The sequence below is a fragment of the Oncorhynchus mykiss genome, chromosome 14 (assembly GCF_013265735.2).
Source record: "Oncorhynchus mykiss isolate Arlee chromosome 14, USDA_OmykA_1.1, whole genome shotgun sequence".
NCBI lineage: Eukaryota > Metazoa > Chordata > Actinopteri > Salmoniformes > Salmonidae > Oncorhynchus > Oncorhynchus mykiss.
This window is the reverse complement of record NC_048578.1, coordinates 10,839,567-10,862,364: the sequence shown is the minus strand read 5'-3', so window position 1 is coordinate 10,862,364 and position 22,798 is coordinate 10,839,567. Positions and strand designations below refer to the sequence as shown.

The 22,798-nt window shown below is 44.0% G+C and overlaps 2 protein-coding genes across 2 annotated transcripts in view; one reads left to right on the top strand and one right to left on the bottom strand.

Annotated features, from left to right (window-relative positions):
• Positions 1-22,798, bottom strand: part of mrpl11 (mitochondrial ribosomal protein L11) — a 61,900-nt gene that overhangs the window by 9,167 nt on the left and 29,935 nt on the right. The window contains exon 2 of the mRNA XM_021561147.2: positions 20,392-20,548. Coding sequence (XP_021416822.1) covers positions 20,392-20,514 — 123 coding nt within the window. The 5' untranslated portion in view covers positions 20,515-20,548. The remainder of the gene's footprint in view (positions 1-20,391; positions 20,549-22,798) is intronic.
• Positions 12,513-17,610, top strand: LOC110488774 (transmembrane protein 121). Its single transcript, XM_021561145.2, has 2 exons — positions 12,513-13,221; positions 16,102-17,610. The coding sequence occupies exon 2, from the start codon at positions 16,104-16,106 to the stop codon at positions 17,157-17,159; it is 1,056 nt and encodes a 351-aa protein (XP_021416820.1). The 5' UTR covers positions 12,513-13,221; positions 16,102-16,103; the 3' UTR covers positions 17,160-17,610.

Genomic DNA, 22,798 nt, shown 5'->3' with positions numbered 1-22,798 from the left:
CTGAGTCTTTGCCTTCACTATGGTGAATCACTAAAACAATACAGAAATACAGCAGGGGAAAAGAAAGAACAGCACGTCAGAAATCAGCTCGATGTAATTGAAGAATCCATAGACTCTAACCACTTCTGGGAAAATTAGAAAATACAGAACAAACAACAGAAGAGTTATCTATCCAAAACGGAGATGTATGGATAAACCACTTCTCCAATCTTTTTGGCCCTATAACAAAGAGCAAAAACATATGACTAAATACAAATCTTAGAATCAAGTATAAAATACTAACAAATTCCAATTGGCTATACTTAAACATCATCCTTAGCTCTGGCATCTTCCCCAATATTTGGAACCAAGGACTGGTCACCCCAATCCACAAAAGTGGAGATAAATTTGACCCCAATAACAACCGTGGGATGTGTCAACAGCAACCTCGGGAAAATCCTCTGCGTCATCATTAACAGACTGGTACATTTCCTCAGTGAAAACAATGTACTGAGCAAATGTCAAATTGTATTTTTACCAAATTGCTATACGACAGACCATGTATTCATCCTGCACACCCTAATTGACAAACAATCAAACCAAAACAAAGGCAAAGTCTTCTCATGCTTTGTTGATTTCAAAAAAAGCCTTTGACTCAATTTGGCATGAGGGTCTGCTATACAAATTGATGGAAAGTGGTGTTGGGAAAAACATACGACATAAAATCCATGTACATAAACAAGTGTGAGCTTAAAATTGGCAAAAAACACATTTCTTTCCACAGGTCCGTGGGGTGAGACAGATGCAGCTTAAGCCCCACCCACTTCAACATATATATCAACGAATTGGCGAGGGCACTAGAACAGTCCGCAGCACCCGGCCTCACCCTACTAGAATCTGAAGTCAACTATCAACTGCTTGATCTGGTGCTTCTGTCCCCAACCAAGGAGGGCCTAAAGCAGCACCTTGATCTTCTGCACAGATTCTGCCAGACCTGGGCCCTGACAGTAAATCTCAGCAAGACAAAAATAATGTTGTCCCAAAAAAGGTCCAGTTGCCAGGACCAAAAAAAGTCAACAAAAAAAGAAACATCCTCTCACTGTCAACTACATTTATTTTCATGTGTAAAAATGTGTATGAACATAACAAGATTCAACAACTGAGACATAAACTGAACAAGTTCCACAGACATGTGACTTACAGAAATTGAATAATGTGTCCCTGAACAAAGGGGGGGGGGGGGGGGGGGGGGGGGGTCAACTGCATTTATTTTCAGCAAACTTAACATGTGTAAATATTTGTAAGAACATAAGATTCAACAACAGACAAACTGAACAAGTTCCACAGACATGTGACTACAGGAATGGAATAATCAAAGGTAAGTCAGTATCTGGTGTGACCACCAGCTGCATTAAGTACTGCAGTGCATCTCCTCCTCATGGACTGCACCAGATTTGCCAGTTCTTGCTGTGAGATGTTACCCTACTCTTCCACCAAGGCACCTGCAAGTTCCCAGACATTTCTGGGTGAATGGCCCTAGCCCTCACCCTCCGATCCAACAGGTCCCAGACATGACATCTGGGCTTTTGCTGGCCATGGCAGAACACTGACATTCCTGTCTTGCAGGAAATCACGCACAGAACAAGCAGTATGGCTAGTGGCATTGCCATGCAGAAGAGTCATGTCAGGATGAGCCTGCAGGAAGGGTACCACATGAGGGAGGAGGATGTCATCCCTGTAACACACAGCGTTGAGATTGCCTGCAATGACAACAAACTCAGCCCGATGATGCTGTGACACACCACCCCAGACCATGATGGACTCTCCACCACCAAATCGATCCCGCTCCAGAGTACAGGCCTCGGTGTAAAGCTCATTTCTTAAGACGATACACACAAATTCGACCATCACCCCTGGTGAGACAAAACCGTGACTCGTCAGTGAAGAGCACCTTTTGCCAGTCCTGTCTGGTCCAGAGACGGTGGGTTTGTGCCCATAGGCGACATTGTTGCTGGTGATGTAAGGCAGGTCCTCACCAGACAACGGGCCTATATGCCCTTAGTCCAGCCTCTCTCAGCCTATTGCGGACAGCACAGATGGAGGGATTGTGTGTTCCTGGTGTAACTCAGGCAGTTGTTACCATCCTGTACCTGTCCCGCAGGTGTGATGTTCGGATGTACCGATCCTGTACAGGTGTTGTTACACGTGGTCTTGCAAGTACGATCAGCTGTTTGTCTGTCTTGCTGTAGTGCTGTCTTAGGTGTCTCACAGTACAGACATTGCAATTTATTGCCCTGGCCACATCTGTAGTCCTCATGCCTCCTTGCAGCATGCCCAAGGCACATTCACACAGATGAGCAGGGACCCTGGGCATCTTTCTTTTGGTGTTTTTCCAGTCAGCAGAAAGGCCTCTTTAGTGTCCTAAGTTTTCATAACTGTGATCTTAATTGCCTACCTTCTAAGATGTTAGTGTCTTAACGACCGTTCCACAGGTGCATGTTCATTAATTGTTTATGGTTCATTGAACAAGCATGGGAAACAGTGTTTAAACCCTTTACAATGAAGATCTATTTGGATTTTTACAAATTTTCTGTGAAAGACAGGGTCATAAACATTTCTTTTTTTGCTGCGTTTACAAATTCCATATAGACACCATTGCCCTAGAGCACACAAAAAACGACACATACCTTGGCCTAAACATCAGCCCCACAGGTAACTTCCACAAAGCTGTGAACGCTCTGAGAGACAAGGCAAGAAGGGCATTCTATGCTATCAAAAGGAACATAAAATTCAACATCCCAATTAGGATCTGGCTAAAATACTTGAATCAGTTATAGAACTCATATTGTTGTGCCCTTTATTGTTGAGAGGTCTGGGGTCAGCTCACCAACCAAGAATTCACAAAATGGGTTAAAACACCAAATTGAGACTCTGCATGCAGAATTCCGCAAAAATGTCTGTGTACAATGTAAAACACCAAATAATGCATGCAGAGCAGATTTAGGCCGATACCCGCTAATTATCAAAATCAAGAAAAGAGACGTTAAATTCTACAACCACCGAAAAGTAAGCGATTCCCAAATCGTCTCTTACAAAGCCATCACCTACAGAGATGAACCTGGAGAAGAGTTCCCTAAGCAAGCTGGCTCTGGTGCTCTGTTCACAAACACACCCCACAGAGCCCCAAGGACAGCAGCACAATTACACCCAACCAAATCATGAGAAAACAAGAAGATAATTACTTGACACACTGAAAAAAAACAAATGAAACAAACTAGAATGCTATTTGGCCCTAAACAGAGAGTACACTGCGGCAGAATAACTGACCACTGTGACTAACCCAAACCGAAGGAAAGCTTTGACTATGTACCAACTCAGTGAGCATAGCCTTGCTATTGAGAAAGGTTGTTGTAGGCAGACCTGGCTCTCAAGAGAAGACAGGCTATGTGCACAATGCCCACAAAATGAGGTGGAACCTGAGCTGCACTTCCTAACCTCCTGCCAAATGTATGACCATTTTAGAGACATATTTCACTCAGATTATACAGATCCACAAATAATTAAAAAACAAACCCAATTTTGATTAAATCCCATATCTACTGGGTGAAATACCACAGTGTGCCATCACAGCTGCAATATTTGTGACCTGTTGCCACAAGAAAAGGGCAACCAGGGAAGAACAAACACCATGGTAAATAGAGTCCATATGTTTATTTGCCCTATGGTACTTGTAACAATCTGCAAATAGACATAATGACATTATGTCTATTCTTTTGGAACGTCTGGGGGTGTAATGTTTACTGTTCATTTTTATTGTTTATTTCACTTTTGTTTATTAACTACTTCACTTGCTTTGACATTGTTAACATATGTTTCCCATGCAAATAAAGCCCTTAAATTGAATTGCCGAGCGATAGATACAGTTGTCGGAAGTGTCATGATGTTGGCCTGGGAGTAGGTTTATGAGTCATAAATACCTCTTTCACCCTTTTTCCTCTCTCTACCCTAATGATGTTACATTTGCAAAACCCTTGGTTAACATAGAGATTCTGGGAACATCGGAAGGTGGGGGGAAATGAACTATATTCTGGTAATCCGACCAATGGAACATATGCGGTGGTACTTAATGAATATGATGTCAGTTCGGTTGTCATCTGAGACATTCTCATCAATGATAAGATGACAAACTCTACAGTGGAAAGTCTACACATCAGAGTTATCGGATTCACAAGGAATTGTTGTTCAATTTAAATGTTTGAATATGAAATTATTCGTGATGGGATGAAATGTGATTTTAGCTTCTAAAATGTGAGATTTGGGTTTTCATAAGATTGAGCTGAGCCCTATCAGTGGCCCGCCCCTGTGAAGGGACATGGGCTATAAAACTTTTCAAATAGGCCCTCTTCTCCCTTCCTATAAAAGCCTTTGACGACAATATAACATCCTGTTCCGAGAACGACGGTCCTATGTCAGAATGGTTCAGATAATAACTACAGAACGAAGCCAACATCAGCATGAGCTTTGGTTGCGAATGGTATGAACTTTGAACTCTTATTCACTACAGAAGTGATACCTCCTAGCCGTTGAGTTAGCAAGGAAGGAACAGACAGAGTATCCCGTCTACCACACAACGACCTTACTACAACGTATTCAATTTACCAGCAGAGACATTCTTCAAAGGACTTGGTTGGGCAACACGGCCTTCCATCTACCACCAACCTACCGAAGCGCAGCTCAGAGTAAATATTTATTGCATTTTCCTTTTCCAAATGATACTGTATTTATGATGGCACAGCTTCGCCCTTTGTTCCTCAGTCTTCCCGCTCTTTCACTCAAACCCAGCCCCTTTTCTTTTGTGTAACCAGCTGTCATATCTGTTCCGCCCGCTAGGGACGTTTTCCTTTATGACGTAATTTGTAATCAAGTTATGATTTAAATATGTGTATGTGTAATTTTGTGTGATTAGTTAGGTATTTAGTAAATAAATAATTAAACCCAATTTTGTATTGCTGATTCAACTTGTTAGCCAGGGTTCGTGCAGATACAACTTTCAGATGAGACTGAATTAAGATGATGATTAATATTGACTGCTATTCACGTAAAATATTACTAGGTCTTTAAGAGTTTATTCGGAAGATAACAGCTCTATAAATATTATTTCGTGGTGCCCGACTCTAGTTAATTACATGTACATTATTAGCTCAATCAGGTAATATTAATTACAGAGAAATTATTTTATAGAAAAGCATGTCATATCACTTAATCCGGCACAGCCAAAGACACGACAGAAGTTTACATGAACCTTAGCCAAATACATTTAAACTCAGGTTCACAACTCCTGACATTTAATCCTAGTAAAAATTCCATCTCAGGTCAGTTAGGATCACCACTTTATTTTAAGAATGTGAAATGTCAGAATAAGAGAGAGAATGGTTTATTTCAGCTTTTATTTCTTTCATCACATTCCCTGTGGGTCAGAAGTTTACATATACTCAATTAGTATTTGGCAGCATGGCCTTTAAATTGTTTCACTTGGGTCAAACATTTCTGGTAGCCTTCCACAAGCGTCCCACAATAAGTTGGGTGAATTTTGACCCATTCCTCCTGACAGAGCTGGTGTAACTGAGTATGCCTCCCCCTTTTTGCCCCAAATATAACAATGGTCATTATGGCCAAAAAGTTATATTTTTGTTTCATCAGACCAGAGGACATTTCTCCAAAAAGTACAATCTTTGTCCCCGTGTGCAGTTGCAAATCGTAGTCTGGCTTTTTTATGGCAGTTTTGGAGCAGTGGCTTCTTCCTTGCTGAACAGCCTTTCAGGTTATGTTGATATAGGACTCGTTTTACTGTGGATATAGATACTTTTGTAACCGTTTCTCCAGCATGTTGTTCTGGGTTTGATTTACACTTTTCGCACCAAAGTACGTTCATCTCTAGGAGACAGAACGCGTCTCCTTCCTGAGTGGTATGACGACTGCGTGGTCCCCATGGTGTTTATACTTGCGTACTATTGTTTGTACAGATGAACGTGGTACATTCAGGTGTTTGGAAATTGTGGAGGTCTACAATTCTTTTTCTGAGGTCTTGGCTGATTTCTTTAGATTTTTCCCTGATGTCAAGCAGAGGTCCCGAGTTTGAAGGTAGGCCTTGAAATACATCCACAGGTACAACTCAAATTATGTCGAATAGCCTATCAGAAGCTTCTAAAGCCATGACATCATTTTATGGAATTTTCCAAGCTGTTTAAATGCACAGTCAACTTAGTGTATGTAAACTTCTGATCCACTAGAATTGTGATACAGTGAATTATAAGTGAAATAATCTGCCTGTAAACAATTGTTGGAAAAATGACTTATGTCATGTACAAAGTAGATGTCCTAACCAACTTACCAAAACTATAGTTTGTTAACAATACATTTGTGGATAGGTTGAAAAACTAGTTTTAATGACTCCAACCTAAATGCATGTAAACTTGCGACTTCAACGGTATATATAGAAAGAGAGAGGGAGCATGTGAGCAGAGTTAAGCAGTTGGAAACAACGCTCATGGAGAGGTGCTTGCGCGGCGCTCCATGTGCTTTACTACGCTCCACTAAAAACCACTCTACACACACACAAGAAAAAAAAAAAAAAAAAAAAAAAAACTGGCCCTCCAAATTCGCTCCAATCATTAAAAATCACAATTTAACCAACACCCATCTATTTTTGTGACTACCTTGACCTACCAATTGGTATTTAAGTATCGAAACCAAACCATATGGATTTGAATGTAAAGTATTTGAATTAACATGAGAAGGCTACATGTCATATTAAACAGCATGTAAACACTCCATATAGGTCAGGAGCCAGACAGGGAGCCTAGAAGGAATGAAAATGAATTATTTAGGCTGTATTATTTCAAGGCTATAGTCTACCAAGAAATACACTGAATGATTTGGTTTGGCTATTTGTTTCAAGTGTATGTGGCGGTTCTAGCTTGTAAGGCGTGCTGGGTGAACCCCCGTCCTTAGTGTCCCCGCCCGCCCGCACCAGGGGGCGCCTCGTGCCGACCCCGGCGACTGTCAGAGTCGCCCGTACCTAAATCTGCTACTGAATTTTGTACTAGTCTATTAATACATCTCTGTCAAAATTCGTCATCTCTCCCATGTCTTATTCGATTAGTATTTTTGAAAGTGTAAGGATACTAATTCAGCCATAGTTGTTCTGAAATGTTTATTGATGTTTACAAAATTAAGAAAATGAGTGATGGGGGGGGGACGGGAGACTTCTGGCAGGGGGGAGATTTGTCACACCAGGTGAGCAGTGGAGAATATCCTCTCCACACTTGCAGAGCCACTGGGGATGCTAAACACCCTTTTGGCCACACTTACCAGGCTGGGCAGGGATGTGGAGTTGTTTTAAAATGTTTCTATATTTAGGCCTAAAGGTTTAGGCAAAATAACTTCATCAAAACAGAAAGCTCCTTGAACGTGGGAATATGCCAGGCCTATTGGGCCAAAATCAATGATGGCCTAGTATAATAGAACAAAAATGAATGAAACATTTCGTTTAAACTAAAAATAAAAGATGTTTAGTTTATAAATACCTTGCTACGATGACACTTATCTACCCACCTTAATTCCTTTCTTTTAGCATGTGCACGTAGTAAGTACACCATCATGCTTTTGGGATGTCTTTTCAGACAATGATTCTTTAGTTGTGGACACTACACCCCAGTCCCTCTCTTGCTTCTCATCTTTGTAAGTCACCTTGATTTAGCACCTGTGTGTTTTATCAGTTTCTTTATGAAAATATTTAGCAGTAGCTAAAGCAAGCAGCACACAAGCAGACTACAAATGCATGCTGGCCGGGCGTGCCCTGAGCTCCTAAAGTGAGCGCTACTGGAGCGGGCAAGAAGGTCGATGCTCCAGCCTATGGGAATCTCAGCTCCAAATTGGACAAGCTCTAACCACTAGGCAGATAGCGCAGTGTTTAGAGTGTTGGGCCAGTAACAGAAAGGTTGCTAGATCAAATCCCCGAGCAGACATGGTACAAATCAGTTGTTCTGTTCCTAGGCGGTCAGTGTAAATAAGAATTTGTTCTTAAATGACGTGCCTAGTAAAATAAAAATATATATAATACTCTGGAGCAGACAGACTTCTGGAAAGTTAAAGGCAAATTGACTGACCAGACAATGAAATGGCAGACAGTGAAGGTGGGCACAAGGTAAACTATATCAGGTAATCATTTTAATTAATACATTACATGAGGGGCCAGTCAGTGGGGCGTTTGACGATGACAGGGTGAGCTTGTGTCCTTCTCGCCCCCGCACTTTCTAATAGCCTAATTGAAGTCATTATTGGGATTGAGCCGTGATGGTAATTGTAATGAGGCTCTTTAAACTGGCAGTGGAGTCTGGCATGCCATGAAAGCAAGGTTCGCTTGGCTCCCTGACTTCCCATGACATTTATAGCAGAGAGAGGGAGAGCAACTGACGGCCGCGGAAGAGACACTGAGCATTTGCACCCTGGTCAAATAGCCAACCCTGGCCCTGCTCCACTCCATCTGAACATCTAATCATCCCACAGTAAGAGACGAGCAGCCAGCTAAATCCTCTCCTCCTGCACCATGACTGATTAGGCTCCAGAGTGCAAAATGGCAGCAGCCCATCACCCAAGGCGGGCCGACACATTATCTAGTGGAAGGAGTATTTAACTCCCGCACCTTCAAAGAGTTTCTCTGAGATCCTGTCTGTGCATCAGGATTAACTGCTAATCTACGGCGGTATTTCAGCAGTCTAACTCCACAGCGACATCAGTGAGTAATTGCTCCAATTTATTTCCAGATCAGAGGGTTATGATAAACAATTAAGAGAGCAATTAGGCATATGCGATTAAAATCTGATTTGATTTGACACCCTATTCTCCACTCTTTCTGGCACACCTCAAGTTAAAATGTGATTGGCCTTTCAGCTTCACTAACTATTTTTAACAAGATATAGCGAGCACCGACATGAGCGAGCTAGGATGGCTGTGAGTGTATATGGACAGAATGAAAAGAGTGAAAGCAGAGGAAGAGATGGCTGGGAGGTAGGTTTGAGTGTTCGGTGTGAACAGTGTTCATCGTCAATATTTGAACAATGAAAAAGGTTCATTTGACCAAGGTGAACAAGGGGAGAAGACAGACGTGCCACAGGAGATACTCATATATATGGGTGTGTCTCTACCCTCATTTGAGCCTGACAAGACGATCAGAGGGAGAGCGAATGTCCTAATACGTCATATTAATGTGTATCTTTCAGAAACAAATCGTTGCTGGGTAAATCCATTTGAATTCAATCACTTGACAGCATCCCTTTTGCAACAAAAATTGATCCTAAAAAACAAATTCCATACGTGTTTGCCAATGGTAGAAGTGTCAAGAAAGTGACTTTTTAGACCTGAACGGCAAAACATTTAGATAGAGGTGCTCAAAGTTGACCCATTTTGCAGATCTGACCCTACTACGAGACATCCATGTCTTCATCATTGGAAATGATAAACGGTTGAGTTTGATTTTACTTAAAAGCGTTATAAAACTTAAAAAAAAAAAAAAATGAATGTCCATTTTTATATTCACATGTTGTAGCTTAGACCATTTCACATCAGGTGTTAATGTTGTGCCTGCCCTCGGTTGAGACACGTTCTTGAATGTCATTTCCATCATAGAAACAGAATTTTTAGAATGGCCCAATCCCTTCAGTCAGACCACTGCAATTTAGCTGGTGCACCATTGAAATTTAATACTAACAAATATTTCCATTCAAGTCAACGTTCTCTGATGTGTTGACCATCAACCATCTTTGTGGTACAACTTTAAAGTTACATTTGAATTCTATGACATCCATCAAACAAACCTGTTTGTAAGCTTTTAAAATGACAAACTCAACTTGTTTATCTTTTTCCAGTGATGAAGACATGGATGTCTCAAGGTACGCAAAATAGGACAACAAAATCATATCAGCACAGGGCCTCTGAGTCACAGCCAACTCTTGACACAATACCGTACTGAAATAGAAATGGCTACTTCAAGCACATTTTCCAAATGACAAGGAAGATGACAACGGACAGTGCTGGCCAAACTCCCAAAGAGCTCATCTCCATAACAAGTGAAATGGGTGAGCATCATCCAGCAACACCGCTCTCCTCGAAGGATGTATATATATTGGCCTGGTCTTGGACAGTTTATACACTACAGAGAACCTGCTGAATCAGATGAGCAGCAGGGCAGGACAAAAAAAAAAGAAGGTGATTACATCATAGCAAAGAAAACATGGTATTTCTCAACTCCATTACGTTCTCCTCACACGCGAGGCGGTGGTGCGCCTCATGATTAATCATGTGTAGCGGCAGCAGCAGGCTGAATGGTCTACTGGAGGCATCAACAAGACGCATCAGGAACTCTGGAGGAGCGAGTGGGAGAGCCAGGAACTGTATTACAGGGCTATTGACTTGAGTGTTTCACTGGAGTGAAGTGGCAGTATGCTGCTACTACTAGTAGTAGTAGTACAGTAGCAGCAGCAGTAGAAGCAGCAGCACAGTAGAAGGAGTTTAAATCTTTGTTTCCATTGAACATGCCATACAAATAAAGATATTTTTATTAAATCATATTTAGAATGCCTTGGTGCTCCTTTCTTTTTGACAACATGTAAAGTGCTGGTCCCATGTTTCATGATCTGAAATAAAAGATTCCCAAAATATTCTGTACACACAAAATGCTTCTCTCAAACAATGTGCACAAATTTGTTTACATCCCTGTTATTGAGCATTTCTCCTTTGCCAAGATAATCCACCCAGCTGACAGGTGTGGCATATCAAGAAGCTGATATAACAGCATGATCATTACACAGGTGCACCTTGTCCTGGGGACAATAAATGGCCACTCTAAAATGCGCAGTTTTGTCACAACACAATGCCACAGATGGCAAGTTTTGCGGGAGTGTGCAATTGGCATGCTGACTGCAGGAATGTCCACCAGATCTAGTGCCAGAGAATTGAATGTTAATGTCTCTACCATAAGTCACCTCCAACATAATTATAGAGAATTTAGCAGTATGTCCAACTGGCCTCACAACCGCAGACCACATGTAACCAGGCCAGCCCAGGACCCCCACATTCGGCTTCTTCACCTGCGGGATCGTCTGAGACCAGCCACCTGCACAGCGGATGAAACTGAGGAGTATTTCTGTCTGTAATAAAGCCCTTTGTGGGGAAAAACTCATTCTGATTGGCTGGGCATGGCTCCCAAGTGGGTGGGCCTATGCCCTCCAAGGCCCACTCATGGCTGCGCCCCTTCCCAGTAATGTGAAGTCCATAGATTAGGGCCTAATGAATTTATTTCAAATAACTGATTTAGAAAGCACTCCAATTGCCACATTAAACTAAATTATGCAGTAGTTAGAGGAGTGACAGAAAGGAAACATGAAAGCAGAGAGAGAGACACTGCCACTGGTGGCCTCTGCCACTGGTGGACATCAGCTTGGTACCAATCAGTCCTTAGGAATCTTGGACGGTCTCTTACCCCACATCCTTCCCCACTCATGTCTAGGGGAAGTGATGACTGCGCAGTGCTGTGGACAGGCTGCCTTCCCTCTCCCTCCCTCTGTCTGTCTCCACCTCCCACCCTGCTCAGCCTCTCCACGCTGAAAGAGCCAATGCCGGGTGACCTTCAACCACACCCACAGGGAACCAAAGGAAAAGGGGGAGAGTGAGGGAGGAATGATAGAGAGGAGAGGTAGAGTGAATGGAACTGGAGGGCATAAAGAGAGAGAACAGGAGAGTAGAAGGATAGAGGAAAAACCTCAAATTGAACCCAGGGAATGGAAATCTCTGTGGAAGCCAGTGGAGCGCGTAGCTGATTGTGACAAGAAATATATGACTCTCCTTCCCCTTTCTCACTGGTCTGACTAAAGCTCTCACTTGGAGATGACCCGCACACACGGAGAACAGAGAGAATAAGAGGGAGAGGGGACAAATGAGTCTTTGAATTTAGATGTGACCCTGAGAAGGTGGAGATTGATGATTTGCCTATGCACTTAACGGAACACAATGACAAGGTGACGCAAACCTACTCTCCTTGACCATCAAAACAATCTCTCCAACACTAAAAGACTTCCATTCGGAAACCCTTAGGCTATACTGCAGCCGACTGGGACCCGTTTCAAATGTACAGTACAACAAAAAGACAGGATGGTTTTGAAGCGTGTCCACAGGCATCTCTTGCTCTACTTGCTTCCATATATCTGAGTGACATTTCAGTAAGGGTTCATTGTGTATATCTGATATTTTACTGGCAGGGCAATCAAAGCCATAATCTACTTCCATGTAATACAAAGCCATTAAGCTAGTTATAATTTCAGCAAAGTGGCATCATGATCATTACCATAACCGATGGACATAACCGTGGGCTCCTAAATATTCATGCATTCCAGTCTGGATCTTAAAGTTATACAGCTGAGCTGATGGTAAAAAGGAGGAGGTGGCAGAGGAGAGCTGAGCAGGGAGAACGAGCGAGGAAGAGAGGGAGAGCTGAGCAGGGAGAACGAGCGAGGAAGAGAGGGAGAGCTGAGAGCACGTAACCTGCCTACAAATGAACACCACTATCAAAGTCTAGTGGCTTGGTGAGTTTATTCATGGCTCTCGTGTCCTCAAGGTTTGCTTTACAGTCGATACTTCCTTATGTGGATTTTTTTTGGGGGGTGGGGGGGGGGGTCGTCTATTCCTGATAATGATTCCGCGTCAAGCAGTATTCCACTTCTGAGCGACTTCGACAGCTCAGAGCACGGCCAATAAGCCCGCACAGCTCCTTCGTGACTCACTGGATCTTCGGCTGCCAGACCCGAGGTGTCAAATTCAGGACGGACATACCGAGAGATGGAGAATTCTGCAGCCGCGGTGACCGTGGAATAATTCAGCAAAATGACAAGCTTATTTGACCGACTCAGAAGAAAGAAAAGAGTCTTGACTGCTTAAATGTGAACTTAATTTGGACAAACTCAAAGATCGACAGAGGGCAATGACTTTTCCCTGTTTAACAGGATAAGACCATCATAGCAGAGAGGGAGCCATTTCAAACATTTTGGGACATATAACAAACAAAGCAATCGATGTAAGGAATCAGTTTGGACCTTCATGTTCATCCAGGGACCACTCGACTTCTACTAATAGACGAAGTGGATCTCAATCAAGCCAAGTGGAGAGGCAAAGCAAGAACGCATGCTTTGGGTAACTATCCCCCACTTTCAAAGAGTTGAATTATGTATCCATCTACTAATAAAAAAGGTCATTATGTTACAGGTGGTGCATCACATTTTTGCATAAGACTAGATGATTAGGTTAAATTTTGGGGGCTGCATCAACATAATGGAAGACAAAATCCCCCATAGAGAAGGGATTTAAAACAGATCTGTTGAAATTATCATGGAAAATAAATATTACATTTGGAGGACATGCACCAACACATATTCACCCCCTACACGTGTAAAATCCTATAATAGCTGTTCCCACAGGTTTACAAACGCTTCTTGAGGCATCAGATGTTACTGCTCAAGGGCAACTCAGTCACCAGGATTAGACAGGATTTTCCATTAGACTTACAGATTTCACCCCCATTCATTCATCCAGTTTAATTGCACACACCTAATCACCTCTTTCTCTCTAACAAGCAGTCCTCTCAGACTCACTCACACATCCCTTGCTGGTACAAGCAAGCATTTGATTTAGTTTGTAGTAAGACAAACATTCCAGGCAGAATGTTTTTATAGATGAATTACAGGTCTAGAGCTATTCATATTCCTTTTACCTTCAGCCCAGCACACCTGGTAGACCTCCAATATAAAGAGAAAAACACAAGTGACAAACAAGGAGGCGAGCCTGATTTCAAAATGATACGTGTGTGTGTGTGTGTGTGTGTGTGTGTGTGAGGGAGGCAATTCGAAAGCCATAACAGATTACCCTGGGTAATTGGTGAAAACACTCCTTTCTCCACCACACAATACACACAACAAAGTAGCCTTTATTTTGGCCCTATTACACACCTTGGGCTGAGAAATCCCAAGCAAATCATTTACCTGTCCACCTTTACAGGCCCTTTCCTTACCGGTGCAGTGGAAAAGCCTGGATCAGCTACAGTATCCTTTTCTAATCATAGTGATGATGAATTTGGTCACTATTGATGAGCAGAGTGAGCACACTCATAGCCGTCATCCGGCACGCTCACTCAGAACAGAATCAATTGGGAGAGTTGTCAAGCCGTAACACAAACACAGGCTGACAGAGGAACGCCGGGGTTCCAGGGTACAATTTTAGACGCATATGGAATCACCAAGAGGCGTGGTGGGATTGAGAAAGGCAAAAAAACACACCATCTGGGGTGGCAGATTACCTTTCTCCCACCACTGGGGGGGGGGGGGGGGGGGGGGGTTGTTCAGCTAAAGCACCATTTTCAATTCCAATATTCTCAAAGTCAGCGAATTGATACACTAGAATCCATTCACTTCCAGCAATGATAAATCAGCTTGTGGGTTGCAGCGAAACAAAAAAACCCGTCATCTGATAATCATATATGAGTGATTCTGACATCTGGGCTCCTCCTCCACCATGCCCCTCGGAGGATCAGTCAGTCTAGGTTGTTTCCTCAGTCATCCATTTTCACTTATCTGTTCCACAAGAAGTAGTAATGCATTTCATTTCTTCTGATCTCAGAGTTCGCGTAAGAAACCATGTATATTTTTCCCACCAAATTCTGTCTACCGCTTCGTCTTCCTCACTTTACCTTCCATCCTGCGCTCATCTCCCCTCCTTGCCAGGCTGAGTTAATTTATGAACTGTTATGTTGTAGTAATACTTTATTAGGAATGTGGACAGCCAAGAGCATCAATCTCTTACTTTCAATTCCCTCTCTCCCACAAGTCTCTCCTGCAGACACTGACAGTCTCTCTCGCGCCATGGATGACAGGGCTCAGATGAGTGCTGCATTGAAAAGATTGATGCCTGTCGTCAATCAGAAGCACACGTTAGCACACGTTATTAAAAGGCAGATCTGTTCATCTGTTCCTCGCTGGCCGCAGAGCCCGCAATCGTTTCGCTCGATCAGACTCAAGTGTTGCCATTATGGCATATCTGGAGGTGGTAATGATTTCATATTAAAATGCCATCGATCCCGTGGAGTGGTTGACACCCTTGGTGGTGCTGTAGGCAGATGGCTAACACTTCTCCTCAGCGCTCCTGGCTGGGTCTGCTCTGAGAACCATACGCTACAGTCTCTTAGCCTCAATACGTCAAGGAGAGGCATTTCACCGTACAAAAATCAGTGATCATTTCTCACTCCCAAATCAATACTGGGGTTTTATACAGTCCACTTAAAACATGGCTTCGCACAAAAGAATGTACACATTGGTATTCCATAAATGGGCAAATGAGCCCATTAGAATGGCCTGCACGCAGGGACACACGCACGGTGACAAACACGTGTTCATGAACACACAAGCAAGCAATTACCGTCAAAAAACATCCTCAGAACAAATCTTAAAGAGAAGCATTATTAATATTCCTCCCAAATGAGAAGGCAATTTTCCGCTGACTTAAGATTGCAGCACGCAGCAACAATGAGGCCGACTAAACAGCAAGGAAAACAAGTAGACAAGCTGCCTGCCTGGCTGCACTTCAACACAATTCATTATTAATGAATAAGGTAAGGGCACACAAGCAAAACGCCACAGCAGAAAACCTGGGTAATTTTGAGTTTTAGACAAGGTGCCGAGCAGGGTTAAAACTTACATAGCTGAAGAGCCACATTGAAATAACATATCTACAGAGGAGTGAGAAAATGTACACAGTTCCTCAGCATGCATGGTCAAGGAAGAACAGCCTCTGACTGAAAGATGGAAAAGCTCACCGCTGAATTGGCATTAAAATGATATTTATCCATAGCAACAAGCAAAAAAGTATGACTGGCATCACTGTTAGGTAAGCAAGCATCTTGAAGAAAGATGGTCTATCATGCAAGTGAAATTCTCATTGGTGAATGAGGACATAGTCTAAAGCCATTCTTCTGAATATAGTACATTTTGTCTTGACTTGTCATCTTTCTGTTTCCTCTCCCAGGCATGGTGCCTACGCCCCAGGTGTGCGTATCAACCCTGGTCACAGTGAGCACAATGGCAGTGGTCGACCTCTACCTGCTGGAGCAGAGCATGCTGGGAGCCCGCGGCAAGGCAGGGCCCAGCGTGTGGCCATGCGCCGCCGTGCTGCTAGGTGACCTGGGCTTCCTGCTGGCGCTGCGGTTCGTGTCGGCGGGCGTGGTGTCGGAGGCGCTCTCCCCCCGCCGCGGCTTCGCCAACGCCCTCTGGTTCCTCTTCCTGTCCCTGCTCCAGCTCAAACTCTTCTTCGTCTGCCAGAACTACCGGACGGAACGTCGGCCACCTGACCCCCTGGCCAGGAAGACACTCACCCTGCTGCTGTCTATCTGCCTTCCCTCCCTGTTCCTCATCCTGACTGGGGCTGACAACATGACACCAATGCGGAGGAAGCAGGAGGTTCGAGGGAGGCTGCTCTGGGTGGTGGTGGACCTGCTGGACGTTCTGGACCTGCAGGCCGGGCTGTGGGAAGCCCACGCAGGGGCCACTGACCTGAGGGTGCCCCTGTGGGCCGAAGGCCTGGTGTTCTTCTACTGCTACGCCCTGCTGCTGCTGCTGCCCTGTGTGGCCCTCACAGAGCTGGGGGCCGCCGCCATGCCGGGACAGAGGGGGGCCCGTAAGGAGCCCCTGTACCCCTGGCTCAGCCTGGTCACCATCAACGTGTTCACACTGGCCCTCAGGGGAACGGGCATGCTGTGGTATCGGGACCCCCGGGTCTCGACAGTGTTCCTGGGGAAGAACCTGCTGGCTCTGGCTGTGAAGCTGAGCTCAGCCTGGGAGAGGCACAAGCAGGGTGGGGACAGAGGGATGGGGGCTGGGGACGGAGCAGAGGCAGGGGGGGAATCCACCCTGGCAACACAGAGCTCAGAGCAGACGGAGGACCAAGCCACAGGAAAAACCACCCCTGGGCCGCCCTCCCGCTACCACATACCGTCCCACTCCCACAGCCACGGTTACTCCCTGTCCCACGTCAGTCTGGATCCCACAGAGACCTCCATGGGCCCCTCCATCTCCCATGAACTCTAGAAACTGACCAGAGAGAAAGATAGCTCGGCATCAGCCGTCAAGCTCATCAGAGCTCTCAGGTCAGGGAAGCATTTAGTACTGAAGAGAAGACGGTTGGGCTCACACTGAGAAAGAAACTAAAAACCACAGGCAACCAACCCAGGCAATCACAGCAGTAACTCATCCAATTAGCTCACTTTGGTTAAAGGGATGATTTATCCATCCCCTGAGTCCCGGACACGTGTAGTATTTGAGAGAGGGCTGGGGCGGCGTGAGAAATGTAAAGCGAAGAACTGCATTGTTTTCCAAGGAGCTACAATTAGTACTGGTTCCACACAGACGTCGGTGTCATATGGGACATAATCCCGTGGTGTTTGTCAGTGTGTTTCCTGTGAAAGCTCTTCCAGCGCTGTTGTCAGCGACACCTCCAGGACAGCTTACAAACTGAAATAAAGTTTTTCATTCTCCCAGGCTCCGACACTTTATTGGCCATGTGTAGGAGGGTATTGGCAGCCTGTCACCACAAATGGAGAAAACAGGATCATAGGTCGATCAATCACAGCTAGGGGACATACTAGCTGTCCAACTCTCTGCACATCTGAGGCAGGCAGTGCAGCAGCGTAATGTGCTATGAGGACAGAGTGACAGAGAGGAAAAGCTATCATATAATCACAATTTAACCAGTAGCACCAGCCCTGGTAGGCATGCAGTGATCCTTCAGCCAGCCATTTGTCTGCTGGTCTGACTTGAATGTTTCAACAGGGGAGCCTGCAGATGGGCTAGGGTGTGTGTGAGAGGAAGTGCTGTTCTGAGGATAGGCAAGGGTCTATTCAATCTCCATCAGCGGTTCCTAATGCACTCCGCACCCAGTCTGCCTCCGCTCTAACCATTAATGCTATTATTAATTGAAATTGGGGCCTATTTGTCTAAATGCTAATAGCTTAGATAGCTTTATACTTGGTTTACAGGGCATATTTACAGAATGCGCTAACACACCAGGGTTGGGCTCAATTCAGAATTGAATTGAGAATGCCTCAAATTCCAATTAAATTCTTGAATTAGAGTTAAAGTAGTTAGCAGGATACAGAATTGCAATTTGAATGAAAGAAAAGAGAATCGAACATTCTCAAAGTGAATCAATGAGGAAAACAAAATATGTATGCTAATATTCTAAAGGCATATTTCATGAATCCCTTAAATGTTGTTCAATATGGGGGGGTGAGTGACATTTCCCAGAATGCATTAGTTTAACCTTCAAGTTCACCCGAGGCCTTCAAAAAAAGAAGCCAAACAAATTAAATTGGTTGGTGGAAACATAAATTGGCTATTCTAAGCACTAAAGTAAAAAAAAAAGTACAAAAACTGTACATGAACATTGTTTACAGAGAAAAGTGATATTCTTTACTATCTGAAAGTGTGACCCGTCAGATTCAATTAAACTCATGTTCTATGACTGAGATTCATTTCTTTGAATTGCACTGAATTTAATTTTACTTCATGTCACTCAAACCTAAATGTTGCATCCTGCGGGGTCGCCAATTCTAATTAGAATTTCAACTGGAGTTGAATGGGAGTGTTACGAAACCGATTAGACAGCTAACTGTGAACACGGTGCTCGATAAGTCTAGGGGGTTCTAGGCATGTCTAACGGTTCTGTAATCTGACTCGACGTGTCCATTAATGTGACAAACAAGCGTATGTGACCAGGTGTTGAATGCATTTACCCAGGAGACACCAGCTCGTCTCTCTTGACCTCTTGGTCAGCCAGTCCAAGCAGATTATTATTTGTTCAGATGGTGGATCAAACTGTTATAACAAGGAATAAATACCAAAGGCATGGCCAAACTAAAAGACAAAAAAAAAAAACGATAGGCCTCGTGGCCACCAAAGAAAACCATCAACCTCACAGATTTCCCAGCTGGGACATTGACGGTCAATCACCTTAATGGGCAGCACCTAACGTGCTCATCAAGGCTTCCTAGCAAAGCACAGCCCTTGACCCGGTTGGTTGCTGCTGCCCCCTGGGGATGAGGTGTGGAAGTGTAGGATGTCATTTTTTGTAGTATGTTGCGTCTACTTATACTCCTAAAACCTATACTACCTAACCCATTCCATAACAGAAGTCAATTCCAAAATTCTGAATTGAGCCCAACCCTGACACACACACAGTAAGGCCATTCCTCCAGGGAGTTTCTCTGTAGTTCTGAGAGAATCGGCAGGGATGTGAACTAGAGTAGGCTGGGAGTCTGCTTCTCCGTCTCGCGCTCTTTCATCTCTCACTCACTCTCCATTTCAAACACTACACATTGTGGATGCCCTCCCCGTTGGGCAACTTGTCTCATATTTCAAATATAACGTCAGGAACTACATCAGCCGCCGCTTCAGCAAATGACTACTTCCTTGGATTTGTTACACCTGTTAAGCCCCATGTACAACCCTCAGCATTTTCCTGAGGTTCCGAAGATATAGTGGCGCCGCTCTTCTTTCCTCCTCCTCTCCCTCTTTACTCGCCTCCATTGGGGTGTGCTAATTTCACTCTGGACTGTAATTACTTCTCCCCCACCAAAGCCGTCAGGTTCTCCCTTTTGTCTCCCGTTCGCCCTTTTATTGCTCTCGTTTGTTTAAATATGCCCTGCGGCCGACAGGCAACCTACCTCTTTGTGCTCCCTCTGTCAGGGGTGGTTAGACAGAGGAGAGGAAGGGAAAAAAACAAGGAGAGAGGGAAGATTAGGGCCAAAAGGCCGGTGCCTAAAGCAGATCGGCTGCCGACTGGCATTTATTTACAATTTAGCCTACCACATACACACTCCGAGCTTGATGGAGCAAGGCAGCAAAGAAACACACACTCGCACGGTGCGCCGCAACAATGGCATACCAAACCACTCTAAAAAGAGGGTCCCTTCAGACATACAGCTGGGCTTTGCCTGGACGCAACCCGTCTCACCTCATTACCATGCTCTTCATCTTTTCCTGGGCTCTTCAACCCACTGTGTGGGAGAGGGATACACTTAACAGAAGGGAATCTAAATCATTCAACATGGTTCAGCTCTCAAAAGGCACCAACACCACTTATTTTTGTCTGGAACTTACAAGTATATTTTAAGCGCAACTGCCAACCGATGACGCACAAGAGCCTGACACTCGAAGACATTCAAGAGGAGACGCGTAAAGAACTTGACACTATGTTTCTCTTTTTGTTTTGAAGAAAATAGAATAGGAGAGGCAGGAAGGGAAGTCTAAACAGGGAGTTTACCTGTCCCAGGACAGGACCCAGAGGTGGTCCGGGGGCAGCCTGCCCTGACCTCACGATGGCCCGGATCACACCCCCCATGTCCACCTTCTTCACGGCCTTAGCGGCCTTGGAGATCTTGGACATCGTGGTCTGTCTCGATCGCTCTCTATCCGCCCGTCTGTAAGGAGAAACAGAGACTACAGAGTTAGAAACCGGAGCAGAAAAGGCAATCAACTTCACCCACCAAAGAGACTTTTAAACAACTAATTTACAAACATGCTGGGTTCATTAAAATATCCCACACAGTCCAAATCGATAGGATATACCCCTGGGCTAAACCCTGGTTTTCTATTTCGTAGCAGTCGAGTAATTAAACAAATCTTTGCATTCGATCTCCCTGCGAGAGTCACCTGGTTTCCTGAAGGGCGTTTGTGATGTGGATCAGTAAGTGTCTGAATGAAAATATAGGCCTTGGGATGAGGACTTTCTACACTGCATCTAATCTGATACCACTACCAGAGCAGTGTAGAGTATAGAACCACGTAGCCTGTATGACTTATAGCCACCATGTCTTTCTATACTGATTTTTGCATAGCCCCCACCAGCAGAGGTCAGGGGTCATTTGGAACCCAGCCAAGACACGGTCAGGCGGATAAGTGACAGAATTAATAAAAAGGAGTTGGAGGCATCATCACTCCACAGTGAGGGGTCTTTTTCATTCCACCTTCAAATGCATTTACCAAATTACCAGTCGTTAGTGGAGTGAGGAGAGTGGGCTGAACTCTTGGCTCTGCTCCACGGAAGGAGGCAGAACACATAAATAGCAAGCCTGTAGACTGTAATCCCCACTTGGAAAATACCACAGCTGTAAAAACCCAGAGATCAATGGGTGTAGACAAGAGACAAGTAGGGAATTTTAAGGTTTAGCCAGGTGATATCGGGTGAGACCCGCATTCAATAGAAGTTAAAGCTTCAAAGGAGTGGAGAGGAGACCTAAAAACAATTCAGTTTGGGCAACAGAGGGTAACCAATTAGATTAAGAAGAGATGAAGAGCAGAAACAATCGAAAAGATACAGCTGAGCGCTTTGGTGTTTCAAAGTAGCAGAAACTTTTCCAATAAGAAGTTGTGGTTGTATGTATTCTAGCTGCAGTTGTTGAAGTGAAAAGTAATTGTGGGGCTTTGTAAAAAATGTTAAATGGCATTAAACTGGTTGGCTAACTTTGGGGCAACAAATACCCTTTAAGTTTTAAGAATGAAACTCTACCCCTTGCCTATAAAATGTCACTCACGTCCGCCACTACATTTCAGCAGTCAATTTTGTGCAACTCATCTAACTTGCAACTCCACTGTTAAAGAATCATGTAGCAGTTTAAATCGATTTGTGAACAAGTCAGAAATCGAGAGGAGTCCAGCATGCATCAACGAGCAAGGTAATCTCCCCAATTTCAGGTTGGGAAAAAAGCAATGCGCAATGACCAAAGAAATAGCACGAGTGCTGAAACTGACAAACTGCCTTAGAATGGTATTCAACCTGAGATACACAAACGCCAACACACATTGACCAGCCGGTGAAATGCAAGGCAAGATGTGGAATTATGTTACCACATAATAGAAAATAAATTAGGAATGGCAGTGAATGTGTAATTTGTATAATTTGGGAATTATACTTAAAAATAATGAAAAGCAACATGCAACAATTTCAACGATATGACTAAGTTACAGTTCATAAGGAAATCAAGCAATTGAAATACATGAATTAGGTCCAAATCTATGGATTTCACATGACTGTGCAGGGTGCAAGGCCCAGCCAATCAAAATGTGTTTATCCCCACAAAAGGGCTTTACTACAGACAGAAATACTCCTCGGTTTCATCAGCTGTCCAGGTGGCTGGTCTCCGACGATCCCGCAGGTGAGTAAGCTGGATGTGAAGGTCCGGGGCTGGCCTGGTTAAATGTGGTCAGAGGTTGTAAGGTCAGTTTGACGTACTGCCATTTTCTCTAAAACGACGTTGGAGGAGATTTATGGTAGAGAAATTAACATTCAATTCTCTGTCAACAGCTCTGGTGGACATTCCTGCAGTCAGCATGCCAATTGCATGCTCTCTCAACTTGAGACATCTGAGGCATTGTGTTGTTTGAAAAAACTGCACATTTTAGAGTGGTCTTTTATTGTCCCCAGCACAAGGTGCACCTGTATAATGATCATGCTGTTTAATCATTCTTGATATGCCAGACCTGTCAGGTGGATGGATTATCTTGGCAATGGAGAAATGATCACTAACAGGGATGTAAACACATATGCACAAAATTTGATTGACATAAGCTTTTTGTGCATATGGTAAGTGTCTAGAATCTTTTATTTCAGCTCATGAAACATGGGACCAACATTTTGCGTTTTTATTTTAGTTCAGTATACATTTGTAGTA